At 52.7% G+C, this 16,714-nt stretch overlaps 3 protein-coding genes across 22 annotated transcripts; 2 read left to right on the forward strand and 1 right to left on the reverse strand.

Annotated features, from left to right (window-relative positions):
• The first annotated feature begins 254 nt into the window (after window positions 1-254).
• Window positions 255-6,870, forward strand: NICN1 (nicolin 1, tubulin polyglutamylase complex subunit). 6 transcript variants are annotated; one of them, XM_082348043.1, is made up of 6 exons: window positions 261-2,657; window positions 4,046-4,137; window positions 4,323-4,524; window positions 4,973-5,044; window positions 5,360-5,464; window positions 5,539-6,870. In XM_082348043.1, exons 1-6 carry the CDS (start codon window positions 2,526-2,528, stop codon window positions 5,578-5,580), a joined length of 645 nt encoding a protein of 214 aa, XP_082204169.1. In that variant the 5' UTR covers window positions 261-2,525; the 3' UTR covers window positions 5,581-6,870. The 6 variants fall into 6 exon arrangements, with proteins under 6 accessions (XP_082204170.1, XP_082204169.1, XP_082204167.1 ...); XM_082348041.1 differs by having other exon boundaries at window positions 2,442-2,657; window positions 3,986-4,137; XM_082348045.1 differs by having other exon boundaries at window positions 2,447-2,657; window positions 4,046-4,162; window positions 4,411-4,524.
• A 140-nt stretch (window positions 6,871-7,010) lies between these two features.
• AMT (aminomethyltransferase) lies at window positions 7,011-12,777 on the forward strand. 5 transcript variants are annotated; one of them, XM_082348026.1, is made up of 9 exons: window positions 7,011-7,466; window positions 7,569-7,736; window positions 8,281-8,361; window positions 9,869-10,000; window positions 10,415-10,583; window positions 10,788-10,933; window positions 11,018-11,198; window positions 11,588-11,743; window positions 11,846-12,777. In XM_082348026.1, exons 1-9 carry the CDS (start codon window positions 7,170-7,172, stop codon window positions 12,022-12,024), a joined length of 1,509 nt encoding a protein of 502 aa, XP_082204152.1. In that variant the 5' UTR covers window positions 7,011-7,169; the 3' UTR covers window positions 12,025-12,777. The 5 variants fall into 5 exon arrangements, with proteins under 5 accessions (XP_082204152.1, XP_082204153.1, XP_082204154.1 ...); XM_082348027.1 differs by having other exon boundaries at window positions 10,415-10,493; XM_082348028.1 differs by having other exon boundaries at window positions 10,538-10,583.
• Window positions 8,369-16,679, reverse strand: TCTA (T cell leukemia translocation altered). 11 transcript variants are annotated; one of them, XR_014232801.1, is made up of 5 exons: window positions 16,252-16,679; window positions 15,845-15,947; window positions 14,320-14,399; window positions 12,689-12,742; window positions 8,369-8,764 (listed from the first exon to the last, which is right to left on the reverse strand). XR_014232801.1 is itself a non-coding variant. In XM_082348055.1 (4 exons), exons 1-3 carry the CDS (start codon window positions 16,472-16,474, stop codon window positions 14,357-14,359), a joined length of 369 nt encoding a protein of 122 aa, XP_082204181.1. In that variant the 5' UTR covers window positions 16,475-16,679; the 3' UTR covers window positions 8,369-8,764; window positions 14,320-14,356. The 11 variants fall into 11 exon arrangements, 7 of the variants coding, with proteins under 7 accessions (XP_082204181.1, XP_082204178.1, XP_082204182.1 ...); XR_014232802.1 differs by having other exon boundaries at window positions 13,764-14,399; XR_014232803.1 differs by lacking the exons at window positions 8,369-8,764; window positions 12,689-12,742 and adding exons at window positions 13,081-13,287; window positions 13,764-13,886.
• Between the last annotated feature and the right edge of the window lie 35 nt (window positions 16,680-16,714).

Here is a 16,714-nt window from a genome sequence, read left to right on the forward strand (position 1 = left end):
GCCGCAACTACTGGAGCCTGTGTGCCTAGAACCCATGCTCCGCAACAAGAGAAGCCACCGCAATGAGAAGCCCACGCACTGCAACGAAGAGTAGCCCCCACTTGCTGCAACTAGAGAAAAACCCATGTGCAGTAACGAAGACCCAATGCAGCCAATAAATAAATAAATATATTAAAAAACAAAATGGAGATAACAATGACCAGTCCAGAAGCCACAGGTTACAAATTATGATGAGGCAGGGAAAGTTTTCTGTCACTGGAGGTCTCTAGGTCTGGGCTGGGAAGGCTCAGCTCCTCCAGGCTGTTCCTTGGGCTGGCTTGGAATCCTGGTTTCGTGTCTGTTTGATGCCCCACTATGAGAATCCTATGAGCTACACTGGGCCTGTGTCTCTGGAGCCCCTCACACAGAGAAGACACAGGTCACCAAAGATGACTGTTGCCTGGAGGGTCTGACCTATGAGGTAGGAGTCCAAAAGAGGCTCTGTTTCCAGCTCTACTTCATATTGCTTTCTTGGCTTGGGAAGTCACTGGCCCACATCTGGCCTCAGCTTTGTTATCCATAAAACAGGCTTAAGTGACAATTTCTGAGGCATTGTTTCTACAAGTATCTGGAAGGATGATGATGATAATAAATATGATGTTTAATTTTTTTCTTTTAAAAACATGTTTATTGAGGTATAATTTATTTTATTTTTTTTTAAATTTCTTTATTGGGGTGTGTGTGTGTATATATATATATATATATATTTTTTTTTTTAACCAATTTTTATTTACTTATTTATTTATTTTGGCCACTCTGTGCGGCCTGTGAGATCCTAATTCCCTGACCAGGGATTGAACCCGTGCCCTCGGCAATGAAAGCACAGAGTCCTAACCACTGGACTGCCAGGGAATTCCCAATTGAGGTATAATTTAGATACAATAAAATGCACATATCTTAAGCATTGTTTAATGAATTTTGACAAATGTCTAGACAAATATAACTACCAGCCTATCACGTCATAGGACCTTTCTGTCACCCCAAAATATCCCCCTGTACTTCTTCACAGTCACCCTTGGCACCAGGGAAAACTGTTCTGATTTATATTACTCTATATTAGTTTTGACTTTTCTAGAATTTCATGTAAGTGGAACCATACCATATGAACTCACTTGGGTCTGACTTTTTTTTTTTTTTTGGTCTGACTTCTTTTGCTTAACATAGTGCATTTGAAATCCAGTGGTGGTATTGTGTATGTCAGTTGTTCATTTGTTTGTTTGTTTTTTATTGTGGTAAAACATACATGACATAAAATTTACCATTTACTCATTTTAAGTGCATATATCATTCATTGGCCTTAGGTACATTCATAGTGCTTTGTAATCATCACCACTGTTTCCAGATTTTTTTTTCCATCCATCCTGAACTGAAACTCTGTACTTGTCAAACAATAACTCTCTACTTCCCCCTCCCCAGCCCCTGGCAACCTCTATTAAACTTTCTGTCTAGATGAATTTGCCTCTTCTAGGTACCTCACATCAGCGGAATCATATAATATTTGTTCTTCTATGTCTGGCTTTTTTCACTAAGTGTAATATTTTCAATGTTTATCCTTGTTGAAGCATGTGCCAGAATTTCATTCCTTTTTAAGGCTGAATAATTTCATTTTGTGTAATTATACTTTATTTACCCATTCATCTATTGATAGCCTGTCGATTCATTCATTTCTTTTTATTGTTGAGTAGTATTTCATTGTGTGGATACAACACAATTAGCTAATCTGTTCATTTGTTCATCTGCTGGACACCTGGATTATTTCCAAATTTTGTCTATTATGAATAAAGTCCTTGGATGGACATATGCTTTCATTTCTCTTGGGTAAATACTTAGGAGTGCAATGGCTGGATCATGTTTTAAGTATAAATTTAGTTCTTAAAGAATGGCCAAACTGCTTTTCAAAGTGGCAGGAAATTATCAATGCATGAGGGTTCCAGTTTTGTCAGTTTTTAATTTTAGTCTGTTTAGTGGGTGTGTGGGGTTCTAATTTGTATTTCCCTGATGAATAATAATGTTAAGCATCTTTTCATGGGCATATTGGCTATTTATCTTTTCTTGTTGGCTATTGGCTATTTCTTCTTCAAATCCTTCGCGCACGTAAAAAAAGGGTTAATATCTATTTTTGCAACCAGTGTCGTCCAGACACTATGCTCATTCATGCTCATGGCTTTATGTGCTTTAATTGACGCCCGCCCTGCACAGAGGCAGTAACCGACTGAGACCTCAGGGTACCTAGAAGGTTCAGCACTAACCGGATCCAGAACGGCTAGGCCGTTTCTGGGCATGGTCCCTGGTGGCTCTCTAAGGCACGCTCGGTGATTGGCTGAAGGAGCACTTCCGCAGGCACTTCCGAATCCGGGCCCGGCCCGAGCATCGGTGATTGGCTGGGCTGGCCGAGCGAGAGTCCTCTCGGGAGTTGTAGTTCTTGCGGCCCGGCTGGGGACGCCGGGAAGGACCATTGGTCTTACTTTGTCGCGGCCGCTGCCACCATGTCCCGCGTGTCGGTCCCTTGTCATGTGAAAGGCACTGTGGCCCTGCAGGTGGGCGACGTGCGGACCTCCCAAGGCCGGCCTGGCGTGCTGGTTATCGATGTCACCTTCCCCAGCGTCGCGCCCTTCGAGGTGAGCAAGCAAGTGGGCGCGACCGGGGCTCCTGGGCGGGGCTTATCTGGGAACTCGGGCGTGTCCCAGCCATTTAATCGTTTACCGAAAGCCTCTGCAGTACCTCCCCCATACGAATCAGTTAACCATTTATTTATTCCTTCAGTTAACACACAGTTACTAGAATGCAGCTTCCTCTTCTGTTCTCTTCAACGTCTCTCCCCAGTGTCCAGAATGGCGCTGACACGGAAGTGCCGAGATAGTAGGTTAGGTGCTGGAAATACAGTTTTGAACCTAATAGAGGTGAGAGGTCGTTTTGTCCCTGGCCACTGGCTGGGTATCATTAGACAATGAGTTACCCCCAAACCTGCCTCCTGCCCATTCCTACAGTCCCTGCTGGAGGTCAGGTTCAAATCATCCCTCATCAGGATCTTCCCAGGGGCTTCAGTTTCCAGTCTCCAGTTGCCTTTCCACATCTGCTGGCAGAGTGACTGGACACTGCAAGACCTCAACACAGAGGGCAAAGTCCACTTTCTAATGGCCTGGCATTCAGAGCCACTCTGTGTCTTTGCCCTACTTGCTTCTCGGCCCCAGGCATTTTGTCCTGTAGTGTGTGGTTCTCCCCCAAGCTGTTGCTTACTCTAAGCTGGGAGACTTCATTACAGGGCCCAACCTTGGAAATCTGATTCAGTAGGTCTGGGGTGGAGCCTGTACACTTATATTTAAAAAAAAAAAAAAAAAAAAAATTTCCTTGAGTAATTCTGTTTTGTTGTATTTTGTTGTTGTTGTTGTTGTTGTTGGTTTTTTTGGCCTCACCACGGTGGGATCTTAGTTCCCTGACCAGGGATCGAAACCCAGGTCCTGGCAGTGAAAGCACCGAGTCCTAACCACTGGACCACCAGGGAATTCACTCCTTGAGTAATTCTGATGAGTATCCAGTGATGAGAACTGCTTTAGCTAGGCTGAACCACTCTCTGTTCCAGGGGTGTGCCAGGTCCTGTCACCCCTTGGTGCTCCTTTGTTTATGCTACTTTACAGTTTCTACCTTTCATGGTCCACTTGATGAACTCATCTGTACATTTTCTGACTCATCTAGAGTTAGGGCTCTGACCACTTGCAGCATCTTGGACATGTGGCAAGATCCGAGGTCATGGTTTGTTTGTATGACGTGCTCATTTAGACTGTGAGTTCTAGGAAGGCAAAATCTCTTTGGGCCCCAGTGGATTCTTGTTGATATTGTTAGATTGGTAGAAGAGTACATTCCTAAGTGGAGGAAGAGATGGTGCTTTTGAACCCCTCAGGCCCGGGGACTAGGTCTGATTTGTTGTGGTGGGTTGTGTGTGCCCTAGTTGCAGGAGATCATGTTTAAGAATTACTACACAGCCTTTCTGACCATCCGTGTTCGCCAGCACACCTCAACACACACTCCAGCCAAGTGGGTGACCTGCCTTCGGGACTACTGCCTGATGCCTGACCCACACAGTGAGGAGGGAGCTCAGGAGTATGTATCGCTGTTCAAGCACCAGGTCAGCTGGGACTCAGCATGGCCAGGGCAGCCCAGATGAGGGCTCACAAGAGGCCTGGGGATTGGGCCAGGATACCATGAGGGAAGAGGGGTGGGCAAGGTTGGCCTGAATTGTGGTTCTTGGGCAAGTGCCGTGGAGGAACTACTTTTCCTTCTCAAAGGCCTGGGGAGGAAGCACCTTGGCTCATTGCTGGTTGGCTCCTGGGCAGTGAGCTGGGGCCTCCGTGGGTCCTTGTGTGTATGTGTCAGATGCTGTGTGACATGGGCAAAGTACTGGAACTACGCCTGATTCTGCGACAGCCATCACCACTGTGGTTGTCTTTCACAGTGGAGGAGCTGCAGATCTACCAGCAGGGACCAAAGGTAAGTGACTAGCTCAGAGCTGTTTGCTGGCCCTTTCTCCAGGAGGCTCCTAGCTATGGCTGGGAGGCCTGGGGGTACAGGTGGGAGTGGATGGATAAGGATGGGAAGACTCAGAAGGAGTCCTTCATGGAAATTAGCCAGGTGGGAATGCTGGAAGCTCATGATGAGAGGTGAGGCCATGTCCCCATATCCCCTGACCTTTGGGGCTACCTGCCTTTTTCAGATCTGGAACATTCAGATACCCAGATATACTTCTGTTCCTTGTCTTCGTGGGGCTTCCTTGTGCATAGCAGAAGAGCTTAGGTAGTCTTCTGCCCCTGGGACCTAAACAGGATTTTCCCAGTTTCTGGGGCTCAGGGGCCCTTCTCTCTGCCTTCAGGACCTTGGGATCTGGTTCCAGGTCTCTCCTACTCTGCCCGCCTCAGGGCAGTATGCCTTTGCTTTGCAGAGCCCTTCCATGACCTTCCCCAAGTGGCTCTCGCACCCAGTGCCTTGTGAGCAGCCTGCTCCCCTTCTTGAGGTAAGCCCTCACCCTGGCTAAGAACCATGTGCGAACAGCTCTGGTGTCCAGCACAGGCCCAAGGGGACCCCTTTCTGCAAGAATCTGGGGCTGGACCCAGGGACCTTGGTTCACTCTGTGCACCTTCCTCCTGGGATTTGAGGCATCTCTGTGTGGGTCCGGGCCACCTACTCCACATCAGGCCCCATCCTCATGCTTCACAAGTCATCTGGGAATGTCAGCTGGAGGGCCCCATAGCCCAACTTGGCCTATCTGGAGTTCTAAGGGCACTGCTGGGGAGAGACCCATGGCCACTGACCCCTCCTTCTGGAGCAGGGTCTCCCAGACCCCAGCAGGGTATCCTCCGAGGTACAGCAGATGTGGGCGCTGACAGAGATGATCCGGGCCAGTCACACCTCCACAAGGATCGGCCGCTTTGATGTGAGTGATCGCTTCCCTCTGCTTGGCTCCCGTTGGCCTAAATGGGTCAGATCTGATGGTCTTTTGTGTTGCAGGTGGATGGCTGTTATGACCTGAACTTGCTCTCCTACACTTGAGCTGTGGCCCTTAGCCAAGACGTTGGCCTTCCGTGCCCATCCAGGCCCGGTTTGGGCCATCAGAGGCCGAAGTGCTGTCCCTGTGCATTCCGAGTGTTGCCTGCATGCGCATTCTGTCGGGACCATGTTCACAGAGTCAAGATTCTTGGGGGCTCACTGTGTTGCTTTAGCATGAACTCCTGGAGGGGATACACTCTGTCCTCACCTGACTGCAACCCAAAACTCCTCCTTCGCCCTCCCTAAAAACACTCCAGTTCTATTGCTAAGAATCCTCCTGTGCCCTCTGTCTCCCCTGCCAACATGCACATTCCTGTCTTCTGCCTGCTCCCTCACCCTGAGTGCAGTGGGCTGGGGTAACCTACTAGAACCTGCTCTGTCTAGCTTTGGAAGACTGCTATAGCTTGGCAGTCGTAGTTTGGAAGCTTGAGGGAGAAACAGGAGCCGCATTTTTCCTTCTGCGCCCCCTAATGGTCTTCTTTCCCTTTGTATTATGCCCACAAAAAGAAAATTCCTATCTAAACTCTTCTGCTGCTTGCCTAGGGAGCCACACAAAGCTGGGAATTTGGGCAGCCTGAGTCCCTTGGTCCCTAAGTTGGCTCCTGGATGTGCGTTCAAATGGGTCTGCCCCCATCCATCGGGTCTGGGCGGGTGCCCTGGGCAAGGCTGGGGCCTGAAAATGAGTCCTGGGACCTGTCTGCCATCTGACAGAGCCCGAAGCACATCCTTGTCCCTCTTCCAGTTGCCCCCATCTAAGAGCCATGCTCAGTGTGATGAGAGATCAACCTCGGTGGTGGTGGTGGGGGCCAGGTGAGAGTTCTCATTGGTGTCTTTTAAGAGGCTGAGGTTTTCTACAACTCCAGGCCAGCAGCTGAATAAGACAGGCTGCTGCTCCTTATGAGAAAATCCTGCTTCTCTCTGTTTTTTCCTGGCTTTCTTCTGGGGGCTGTTATGAGGCAGTACTGCAACATGTGTTGGACCTGGAAAATTGGATGTTTGTGTGGCTCAACAGCTTTCTAGGGGAAGGGCAGCCACTTTTTGGTGGCCACCTTCTGATGTCACCTATCAGAGTTCTTGCAGGTGGTATCTGCCTGCAGGGTCATTTACTTAGCCCCATTCAGCTTTTGCTAAGAGGGTAATGATCAGTCTTGTGCTCAGGGAGTAGCAGTCCTCAGTGTGTATGTGAGTGAGGGGGGAGGTCCCTGGGATGGCTGGGACCCTGCTTCCTGCACAGCTGTGTCCCCAGCACAGGGCCTAGTGTGCAGCAAGACCAATAAATACTTGTGGAATGCATCACTGTGCTCGCTGCCTATGTTTGCCCAGTGAGAGAGCTGGAGACCCTCACATGAGGCCAGGTTACTGTGGCACTCTGCCTGCCGGGCTGACTCCACCCTCCTGTGCCCTCTCCACCCCTTCCCCTCCCCCCATGTGACCTTACACTCCTATTGTCCTAAACTGGTGATTCAGGCCTTTCAGCCCTTTGCAGAACTTTGGCCCTTTGGAGGCAGGGCAGTCAGCCGGGGGAGGTCTAGCCCCCAGCTCTATTTCTGAGTGGCTTAACTGGCTCCAACCGCCCAATCTGCCCTGATCAGATGGAAGCGCCCGGGGCTATTTCCCTGCAGCTGGGAGTCAATGCACTGTGTGCTCTAAAGCTGCGTCTGCCCTTGGGGCTGCCCACTCCCTCTTCTGATCCCCCGGGCGGAGGAGAGACCTATCTAAGCAGGGCCTGGACTACATCTCCCAGCGTGCCTGGCAGAGTGGTGGCCTCTGTGCGTCGGCTGCACCAGTTGCGGGCAACAATGCAGTGGGCTGGGAGCATGATGTCCCGTCTGCGCTCGTGTCTCCAGGCGCTCCCCTCGGCCCTGCGCCGTTCTCTCAGTAGTGCACAGGTGGGATAGAGGGTGCTGGGTTGTGGTGCCAATCTTGGAGGGTGGGGGAGGAAGAGGGCTGGGGTCTGGGGCCTTGGTGGCACTGAGCCCAGCCGCCCGCAGGACGTGCTCCGCAGGACACCACTCTATGACTTCCACCTGGCCCATGGCGGGAAGATGGTGGCATTCGCAGGCTGGAATCTGCCTGTGCAGTACCGGGACAGCCACGTTGACTCACACCTGCATACACGCCGGCACTGCTCGCTCTTTGACGTGTCCCACATGCTGCAGGTGAGCCAGGGGAGTGCGCTGATTGCTAGGCCAGGGCTTCCTCTCCGTCCACAATGGTGCAACCCTCGGCTTTCTTTGCTGGGAGCTGGATTCCAAGGGCAGCCCTCTCAGAAGAGTTGGAGGTCTCAAGGGTGTAATGTACTATGGCCCTCAGTAAACTGACTCAGAGGGTCTCTTGATCATCTCCTGTCTCATCTCTCTAGCCTGCTCCCACTTAGTGGAGTGCCTCAACGTCCTGGGTTTTCCAGGGCTGCCACTCATTGTCATCCACTGTCCTAGGTATTGGTTTGGAAAAGGTGGTATTTCAGGAAGGTGCTGGGCCCTTTCAAGTTCCCTAACCTCCCTGAGTGCATCTCTTCTGTATTTGGCGGGTGTGGGGGAGTCAGAAAGTAGGGCTTCTGCCACTTGCAGAACCAAAAGACTAGTCAGGCACTTTGGCTGGATTGGACTGTGCTGTGGGTGGCAGGGAGGATGCCTCCTAGCCCCGTGGCTTTCCAGACTGTAACTACTGCAGTGACCTGAGGCTTTTTGATCTCTTTCCCAGACCAAGATATTTGGCCATGACCGGGTGAAGCTGATGGAAAGTCTAGTGGTTGGAGATATTGCAGAGCTGAAGCCAAACCAGGTGGGCCTTTTTTTTTTTTTTTAAATTTTATTTATTTATTTGCTGCGTTGGGTCTTCGTTGCTGTGCGCGGGCTTTCTCTAGTTGCATCGAGCATGGTCTACTCTTCGTTGCAGTGCGCGGGCTTCTCATTGCAGTGGCTTGGCTTGTTGCGGAGCATGGGCTCTAGGGTGCGTGGGCTTCAGTAGTTGTAGCACGCGGGCTCAGTAGTTGTGGCGCACGGGCTTAGCTGCTCTGCGGCATGTGGGATCTTCCCGGACCAGGGCTTGAACCCGTGTCCCCTGCATTGGCAGGCGGATTCTTAACCACTGCGCCACCAGGGAAGCCCGGGCCTCTCTTTTATTTCTGCTCCATGAGTGTTCTTAGTCATAAGCCAGCAAACCAGTCTGAGTCCCTGCTTCGGGCCTAGGGGCACAGAGATGGATCAGACACAGTTTCTCAGGGCTTTCGTTCTTGGGGGACGGAGTCCCTGAGTCATGTCCAGACACCCAGCCATCTGCAGGGAGGGTCCTATCCCATCCCCACCACATCAAGCTGGGAGGCCAGAAACCCAGGTTCATGTCCTGTTCTGTGACCTTCCATGCTGCTAAACCCCTTGCAATTTAAAGTGTAGTCCTGGGAATTCCCTGGCGGTCCAGTGATTAGGATTAGGACTCTGTGCTCTCACTGCCGAGGGCCTGGGTTCAATCCCTGGTTGGGGAACTAAGATCCCACAAGCTGCGCGGCCAAAAAAAAAAGAAAAACGAAAGTGTAGTCCGTAAACCAGCAGCCTCATTGTCACATAGGAGCTTGTTAGGATACACTCTCAGGCCAGTTCTTCAGACCTGCTGAATCAGAACCTGCATTTTAACAAGATCCCCAGGTGATTCATGTGACCTCTTAACCTCAGGCTCTTATACTGTCCATCCAGTGGGGAGGCTGAGGCCAGGCAGCCTCAGTGTTTTGGAGGGTTGTTGTGGAGCACATGGGATCATCAAGATAGACTTTGAAGCTGCTGCTGCTTCTTTTTTTTTTTTGGCCATGCTGGATCTTAGTTCCCCAACCAGGGATTGAACCCTCACCCTCAGCAGTGAAAGCACCGAGTCCTAACCACTGGACCACCAGGGAATTCCCATAGACTTTGAAGCTTCTGTCCTGGGGTTTGGGGCACAGACTGAGTTGTCCTAGGTCTGGGTGGGACGAAGCAGCAAGTCCTAGGTATGGTGGGTTAAGTGTGAGAGGGGCTCTCTCTACTGAATGGGGAGGGGTGCAGAGGCCCCACCAGATCAGGGAGGTGTCCCCCAAGGTGGGGAAGAGGTGAAACCTTTCTCAGTGTATGAGGATCAAAAACCCTGGGCTTGTGCAGGGGCCTGGGCTGACCCAGCCTTGCTCCTTGCACTGCCACCCCTCAGCACTATGCACGAGGGTTCATGAGTTTGTGGTGGCTGAGTGGGCCCAGGGGTATGTTTGACTCACACTTGACCTTGGCCTCTTGGACCTGGAGGCAATGATGCTCCACTTTGATGCTAGGGAACACTGTCGCTGTTTACCAATGAGGCTGGCGGCATCTTAGATGACTTGATTGTGACCAACACCTCTGAGGGACACCTGTATGTGGTGTCCAATGCTGGCTGCTGGGAAAAGGACCTGACCCTCATGCAGGTATAGCCCCTCTGCGTCCCAGGTACCCTGTCCTCCTTGTTCACAGAGCAGCATCCTTGTTTTCCAGGACAGACCTGGAATGGATAAGGAGCTCAGACAATGGCTCTTTGAAAGAACAGTGGGCCAGAGCGGGCCCTCCCTGGAGCATGCTAAGTTTCAGTGGTGGGGAAGTGGGGGAGGTGGGGAGGTGAAGCTGATCCTGGCCCCTAAGTGAGCATCCTCTGGTGAGGATGGAGGGCTGGAGCCTGGTGTTAGAGCTAGCAGACCTGGGCTTGAGTCACCCCTACCACTTAGTAGTTATATGACCTTGTTAAGATGGAAACCAGCCTACTCTGCCGAGCTCTGCAGCACCTGGCCCGTGATAGGTGCTCAGTAAGGGGTCCCAGAGCAAATGTGGTATTTCTTTCCTTTCAGGACAAGGTTAGGGAGCTTCAGAACATGGGCAGCGATGTGGGCCTGGAGGTGATGGATAATGCCTTGCTAGCCCTGCAAGGTAAGTGGGCCAGGCTGGGTTTGGAGCTGACCTTTGCCTTCCAGGTTTCCTCTACTGCTTGGCACAGAGGCCGCGCTGCACCGGGGGAAGGTGAGGATGGTGCACCATAATTCTAAGTTTGGTATCATGCCCTCCTTCTACCTGCCACAAGGCTCCATGGGCTGTGGGCAAGAGCATCTTCTCCCACCTACAGAGTGGGGCTTGCTCAGGGCTTGTTCTGGTCCCTAAGGGCTGTGATCCAGCTTTCTGGGGCACCAGGACCTGGACACTTGGTTATTGGCTCCCTGGGCCCAGGCCCCACTGCGGCCCAGGTGCTACAGGCTGGCGTGGCAGATGATCTGAGGAAACTGCCCTTCATGACCAGTGCTGTGATGGAGGTGTTTGGTGTGTCTGGCTGCCGTGTGACCCGCTGTGGCTACACAGGAGAGGATGGTGTGGAGGTTTGTCAAGAAGTGGGCACAGGGTAGTGCAGGGCATAGGACTCTGGGGCCAGCAGCCCATCTGCTCCCTGGTGTCCCTTGCAGATCTCGGTGCTGGCAGCAGAGGCAGTCCGCCTGGCAACAGCTCTGTTGGAAAACCCAGAGGTGAAGCTGGCAGGGCTGGCGGCCCGGGACAGCCTGCGCCTGGAGGCAGGCCTCTGCCTGTATGGGAACGACATTGACGAACACACCACACCTGTGGAAGGCAGCCTCAGTTGGACATTGGGTGAGCTGGGCTAGCGCTCAGGGAGGGGATCCTGAAGGCTGGAGTGACCCTTGATGTGACCAGCCAACCCCGGACTGCTTCCAAGGTTGCGTAGCCTGGAGCAAGTGGCACAGCCTCCCTGAGGCTTCATTTCCTGAAGGTACCACAGTGGCTTTGCCCAGTAGATATTGAGGACCCTCAGCAGACTGAGGTGGGGAACATGGCCTCCAAGACCAGGGGTCAGTAGGTGGATGGCTGACTGCACTGCAGGGGAGGAATGGGGTCCAGGGGCAGCTTGAGCGAAGGGGCCTTGATGCTGGATAGATGTCACTTGGGGTCCTTGTCACTAGGACCTCCTGTGGTCAGGGGTCCTACGGACTGTGGCTTAAATCTGATGTGTCATGTTCCAGGGAAGCGCCGCCGAGCTGCTATGGACTTCCCAGGAGCCTCGGTCATTGTTCCCCAGCTGAAGGGCAAGGTGCAGCGGAGGCGTGTGGGGTTAATGTGTGAGGGGGCTCCTGTGCGGGCGCACAACCCCATCCTGAGTACAGAGGGTACCGTGCTTGGTAGGTTGACCAGGGAAGTTGGAGAGCCCTTGTCTCTTCTCTAGGAGGGTGGGGACTCTGGGCTGGCAGGGTGGTGTGGACACGTGGCGTCTGCCCGGACAGGTTCTGTGACCAGTGGCTGCCCCTCACCCTGCCTGAGGAAGAATGTGGCGATGGGTTATGTGCCCTATGAGTACAGTCGGCCAGGTACCCTGCTGCTTGTAGAGGTGCGGCGAAAGCAGCAGATGGCCATGGTCAGCAAGATGCCCTTTGTGCCCACAAACTATTATACTCTTAAGTGAGGATGACTTGGAGCAGGGCCCTCTCCTCCAGGAGCCTTACCCTGGAGGGCATTCTACAAGGGGTTAGTCAGGAAGCTGAGGCAGAACACACTTGGGGTAGGTGGCTAGGTGGAGGCTGGTACTGGTTGTCTGGGTGACAGGGTCACACCACCTATTCCCACTTCATCCTGTGCCACTTGCAACTTCAAGACCCCATTTCTGAGTGACAGACCAGCCCACGGTCCCATTGACCCCCACTCTTGCCTGCTGGAGAAGCATCAGTTCTGGCACCTCGCCCTTCCACTCTGCCAGGTGCTGCCTGTGGAGCAAAGGCTCACCTTTAGGGTGAGGAGAAAGCCTGCCCAACCTACCTCACCACGGTTTCTCACACTGCAAAGAGTCATTACCTTGGGCAGTGCCGGCTACCTCCTCTGGTTCACCTCCCATGAATTCAAACTGTTGCCTCTTCCTGGGCAGGGATGATTCCTGACTCACAGAGGGTTGGCCTCGTAGGGCTGTGGTGCCCGTGTGTAAACTTGGGGATGGCTGAGGGGGGCATGGACTCATTCTTCCACATTCTCCAGTTGGCCCAGCCTGCTGCCCAGTAGCCAGCCATGCCAGGCTCACCACCTGTTCTGAGCCCCAGGGCTGTTGTAGGGCAGGCTGGGCCTCCTCCCAGACTTGCCTTATCCTGGGCTGACCTTCGTCCCTGGGACTTACTACTGGACTCCACTGACTCCTAAAAAAAAATAAAACATTAAATGAGCTTCCTTCCTTCTTGCTTGCTAGAGTTCTAGCTTCATTGTTCTCTGTCCACAGGGTTCTTGGGGTGTCAGTCCAATGCCTGCCTTCCTGGCCCAGACTCAGAGTGGGTTCCCCTTGAGAGGGGCAGGTCTATAAGAACTAAAGGGGAGAGTGCCCCTATTGGGCACCACCACTGCTCCTCCAGGGAGCTGGCATCGTCTCTCCAGCTCTGCAAGTTGTATTCTGGGTGCTCAGGGGCAACAGCCCCCAGGGTGTTCCCTCTCCAGTTTCCCCTGTGCATGCACACTGTCCTGTCAATAACCACACAGCTGATGCACTTCCATGTTTAATAAGCCACATCCTCAGTTGAGCCTGGGGTGAAAGGTGGGACCAATTCTGAGTGTGGTGTTTGTTGTCAGTGGGTAGGCCTGGGGCTGCAGAACCATCATCCCACCAGCCAGAAGATACTCCGGAGTACTTGTGCATGAGCTCAGTATAGTCCTACTCCAGTGCACTCTGCAAAGACAGCCTAGGCAAAGGCTGCCAGATGGAAATGTGACATTTAACAGAGAGGAAGCAAGCAGTGGGACACTGAGGTAGCTGCTGGCCCAGCAGAAGCAGGCAGAAGTATGTCCATCAGGGAAGGAGGCAGGTCTAGGGCCACACTGCTTTCAGGAACTGGTGTTTGCCACTTATACCTTTGGAAGTTCCCTTGGCTCACTGTGGAAGTGGCAGGCCTGCCTAGTTTGTGGGCTCTTAGAACGAAGCTCCTCTGGTTCCAGGTCAAGATGGGAAGTGGTGAGGCTGCAGGGCACGATGGGGCCGCTTTGCACTAAACTGCTCAGTATGTCCCTTTGAGGGGCGGGGTACAGATCCACAACCCCACAGGCACTTAAGCAGTGGGGATGGGAGGTCACCCCCGGGACTCAGCCACTTTTAGGTACCCAGCTTCATTCTGGGAGGGGTTAAGAGGAATATGAGTACAATGAAAAGAGAACTTATATAGCCTGACTCACATCTGGAGAGCTCAGGATGAGCCAAAGGAGGTGGGTGTTTGGTGTCCACTGTCTTACACTTGAATGGCCAGCTAAGTAACCATAAAATATAAGGCTGTGTCCAGGCCAGGATTCCCTGGGTCCCTGCCAACAAAGCAAAACCAAATAAAGGAAACCCAAGGCTTAGGGGAAAACAGACCTGCCTTACAAATGTCAGAGCTGGTCATCCTCAGGCTTCCTCCCAGGGACAAATCTCTACAGGGTCACATCCCAGGGGGATGGGAAGAGGAACAGGAAAAAGCCAAGACAGAAAATGGACTGTTGCCATCCCCAACCCAGAGGCTTCTGAGCTGACCTCTGAAAGGAGAAGCATGCCTTCTCTCCTTAAGCCACCCAGATCAGGGTACAGGCAAACTCTTTACTGGCCCAATGCCTGGGGCTGCTGGAGGCAAGACCAAGGGCAGTGAAGGCCCAGCCCTGCAAGCACTGGCATACTCCCTACCCCCAACCTCTACCCCCGCTGCAGTCGTCCCTGGGGTCTGGGCAGCAGCAGAACCCAGTGTGGGAGCCAGCAGACCTGGTGATGTTCCTGGAGACCCCTCTGCTGCCTTCCCTTATTCTCTGTGGGTTTTAAGAGGTTCATTTGCTGCTGTTTCCCTGAAAGTGATAGAAGAGAAGAGGGGTTATTCCACGGACAGCACAACAGTCCCCTTGTGGGGGCTGAGCTGGGCTCAGTAAGTCCACACTATAACCTAGACCTCTCCGCTGAGCTTCCACAGCCCTCACTGGGTCCACCACTGTCCCCTGCAGACTTATTCTTCCTCCTGCTTCTCCACTTTGTGAATGGTGCTCCCATCCTTCGCCAGTTGCCAAGGACAGAAACCTGTGCAGTGGCAGGCCTCCTAATTGGCCTCTTGCCCTCTCTATTGGGCTCCTTTACCTATTTGCCATGAAGCAGGCAGTTATAAAAGCAAATTCGATCAGGCCATGGCTTTGCTGAGTCCAATAGCTCCTTGAGACTTGGGATAGGGTATTCCGGGTCCCTCCATTTCTTTATGTTTGAGCTCCAGCGTCACAGCCTTGTCTATCCTTCCAATATGTCACCCTTGTTCTTGCCTCTAGGCCTTGTTCTGTCCATTCTCTTTGCTTGGTACACCCCTAGCCTTTGCCCTCAGCTTAGGTGTCTGACTTGGAAGACACCAGCTCTGATGACCCTTGCCTCTGCACTGCTGCCCTCCCCTTTTATTAAAAAAAATTTTTTTAAATATCTTTATTGGAGTATAATTGCTTTACAATGTTGTGTTAGTTTCTGCTGTACAACAAAGTGAATCAGCTGTATGTATACTTATATCCCCATATCCCCTCCCTCTTGAGCCTCCCTCCCACCCTCCGTGTCCCACCCCTCTAGGTCATCACAAAGCATTGAGCTGATCTCCCTGTGCTATGCAGCAGCTTCCCACTAGCCATCCATTTTACATTAGGTAGTGTATATATGTCAATGCTACTCTCTCACTTCGTCCCTGCTTCCCCTTCCCCGCCGTGTCCTCAAGTCCGTTCTCTACATCTGCGTCTTTATTCCTGCCCTGCCACGCCACTAGGTTCTGCCCTCCCTTTTTAAATCTCTGGTTCCACCTGTGAGCAGGGCCTGGGTTGTTCTTGTTCTCTGGACCTAGTGTGGCCCCTGCCATGTGGTAGGAGCTCAGAGATCAACTGAATGAACGCTCTGATTAGTGAGTTCATGTTTTACAGATAAGAAGGCTGATCCTGATGAGTTCAGTCAGTGCACTAAGGACAGAGGCTCCTGCCTTTCTAACTGACGGGCTTACAGTGCAGTGGAATCTCTACATCTCTCACAGTGCAGTTGCCACTACATCTCTAAAATTGTGACAATAACGCCACCCACCCCACATTTCTGTATGAACAGCATACAGATGGGCTGCTCAGACATCGATGTCACTTGAAGCCTGAGCTCTAGTGCAGACCCTGGGGTTTGCTGCAAAGCTGGTGGCCTCCTACCCTGAGAACTCCCTTCCCCTGTCCTCAGCTCAGGAGTGGCCTCTGCCTGCTAAGCATGGGGTAGACATAGGAGTAAATTTACTCACCAGGAAGGAAAATGCGTGGAGCCATCAGGTGTGGATCCGTTCTGGCCGCCCAGACCTGGGGGCAGGAACACATCCAGAGCTGCAGCAAGCTGGGGGTGGGTATCTGAGCAGGCATCAGCCCAGGTCAGGTTAGAGGCCAGTGGTATTGTTTGATGGAGAGTGTAGTGGAGGCTCTAAGGGACTAGTGGCATTGTCTGACAGGGGTTGAAAGGAATTTATATGTGACGGGTGGACTGGTGGGGTTTCTGGCGTGAAATGGTATGTTGACATGGGTCAGGGTACAGCGTTAAGTTGTGATGAGGTTCTCAGGGGACCCACTGGTAGTCTGGGGGGATTCTGGGGAGCCCAAAGGTACAGTCGGTGGGGGAGGGGGTGGCCGGCCTACGGAAGTTGGTGGATCGTCTCACCTGGCCGGTGATACAGCCCGGTCACCGTACTCCCGTAGAACCCCCACGCCAGCTGGATGCTCAGGAGACTTAACACCAACCAAAGCAGCAGCAGCTTGAAGAGGGTCACGCGCATGTCCTGCGCCTCCCACTCCAGCAGGAACTCGCTGCCGAGGGCGCCCAGAGCGCCCAGCACCGTGGCCGGCAGAGCCTGCAAGGATTGCCCAGACCAAGGCTCCGCCATGACTGGCCGGCGTCCCAGCCGGGGGACTGTCACCGTAGTCCCCACTGCGCAGGCGTCTGGTCTTCCGGGTCCAGGCCCGCTAGTGCGCACGCGTAAACCCAGGCAAGGCGCGTCTACTCCGCTTGCGCGAAGAGTTGGCAGTTTGGGGAGGAGTGTTAAAACCGCGCACGCGCACCTAGCCCCACCCTGCTTAAAGGATGAGTGACTCGAGGAGTATAAAATAGCAACCAGGTCTTTTAT

The sequence above is a fragment of the Balaenoptera borealis genome (assembly GCF_965194805.1).
Source record: "Balaenoptera borealis genome assembly, chromosome: 12".
NCBI lineage: Eukaryota > Metazoa > Chordata > Mammalia > Artiodactyla > Balaenopteridae > Balaenoptera > Balaenoptera borealis.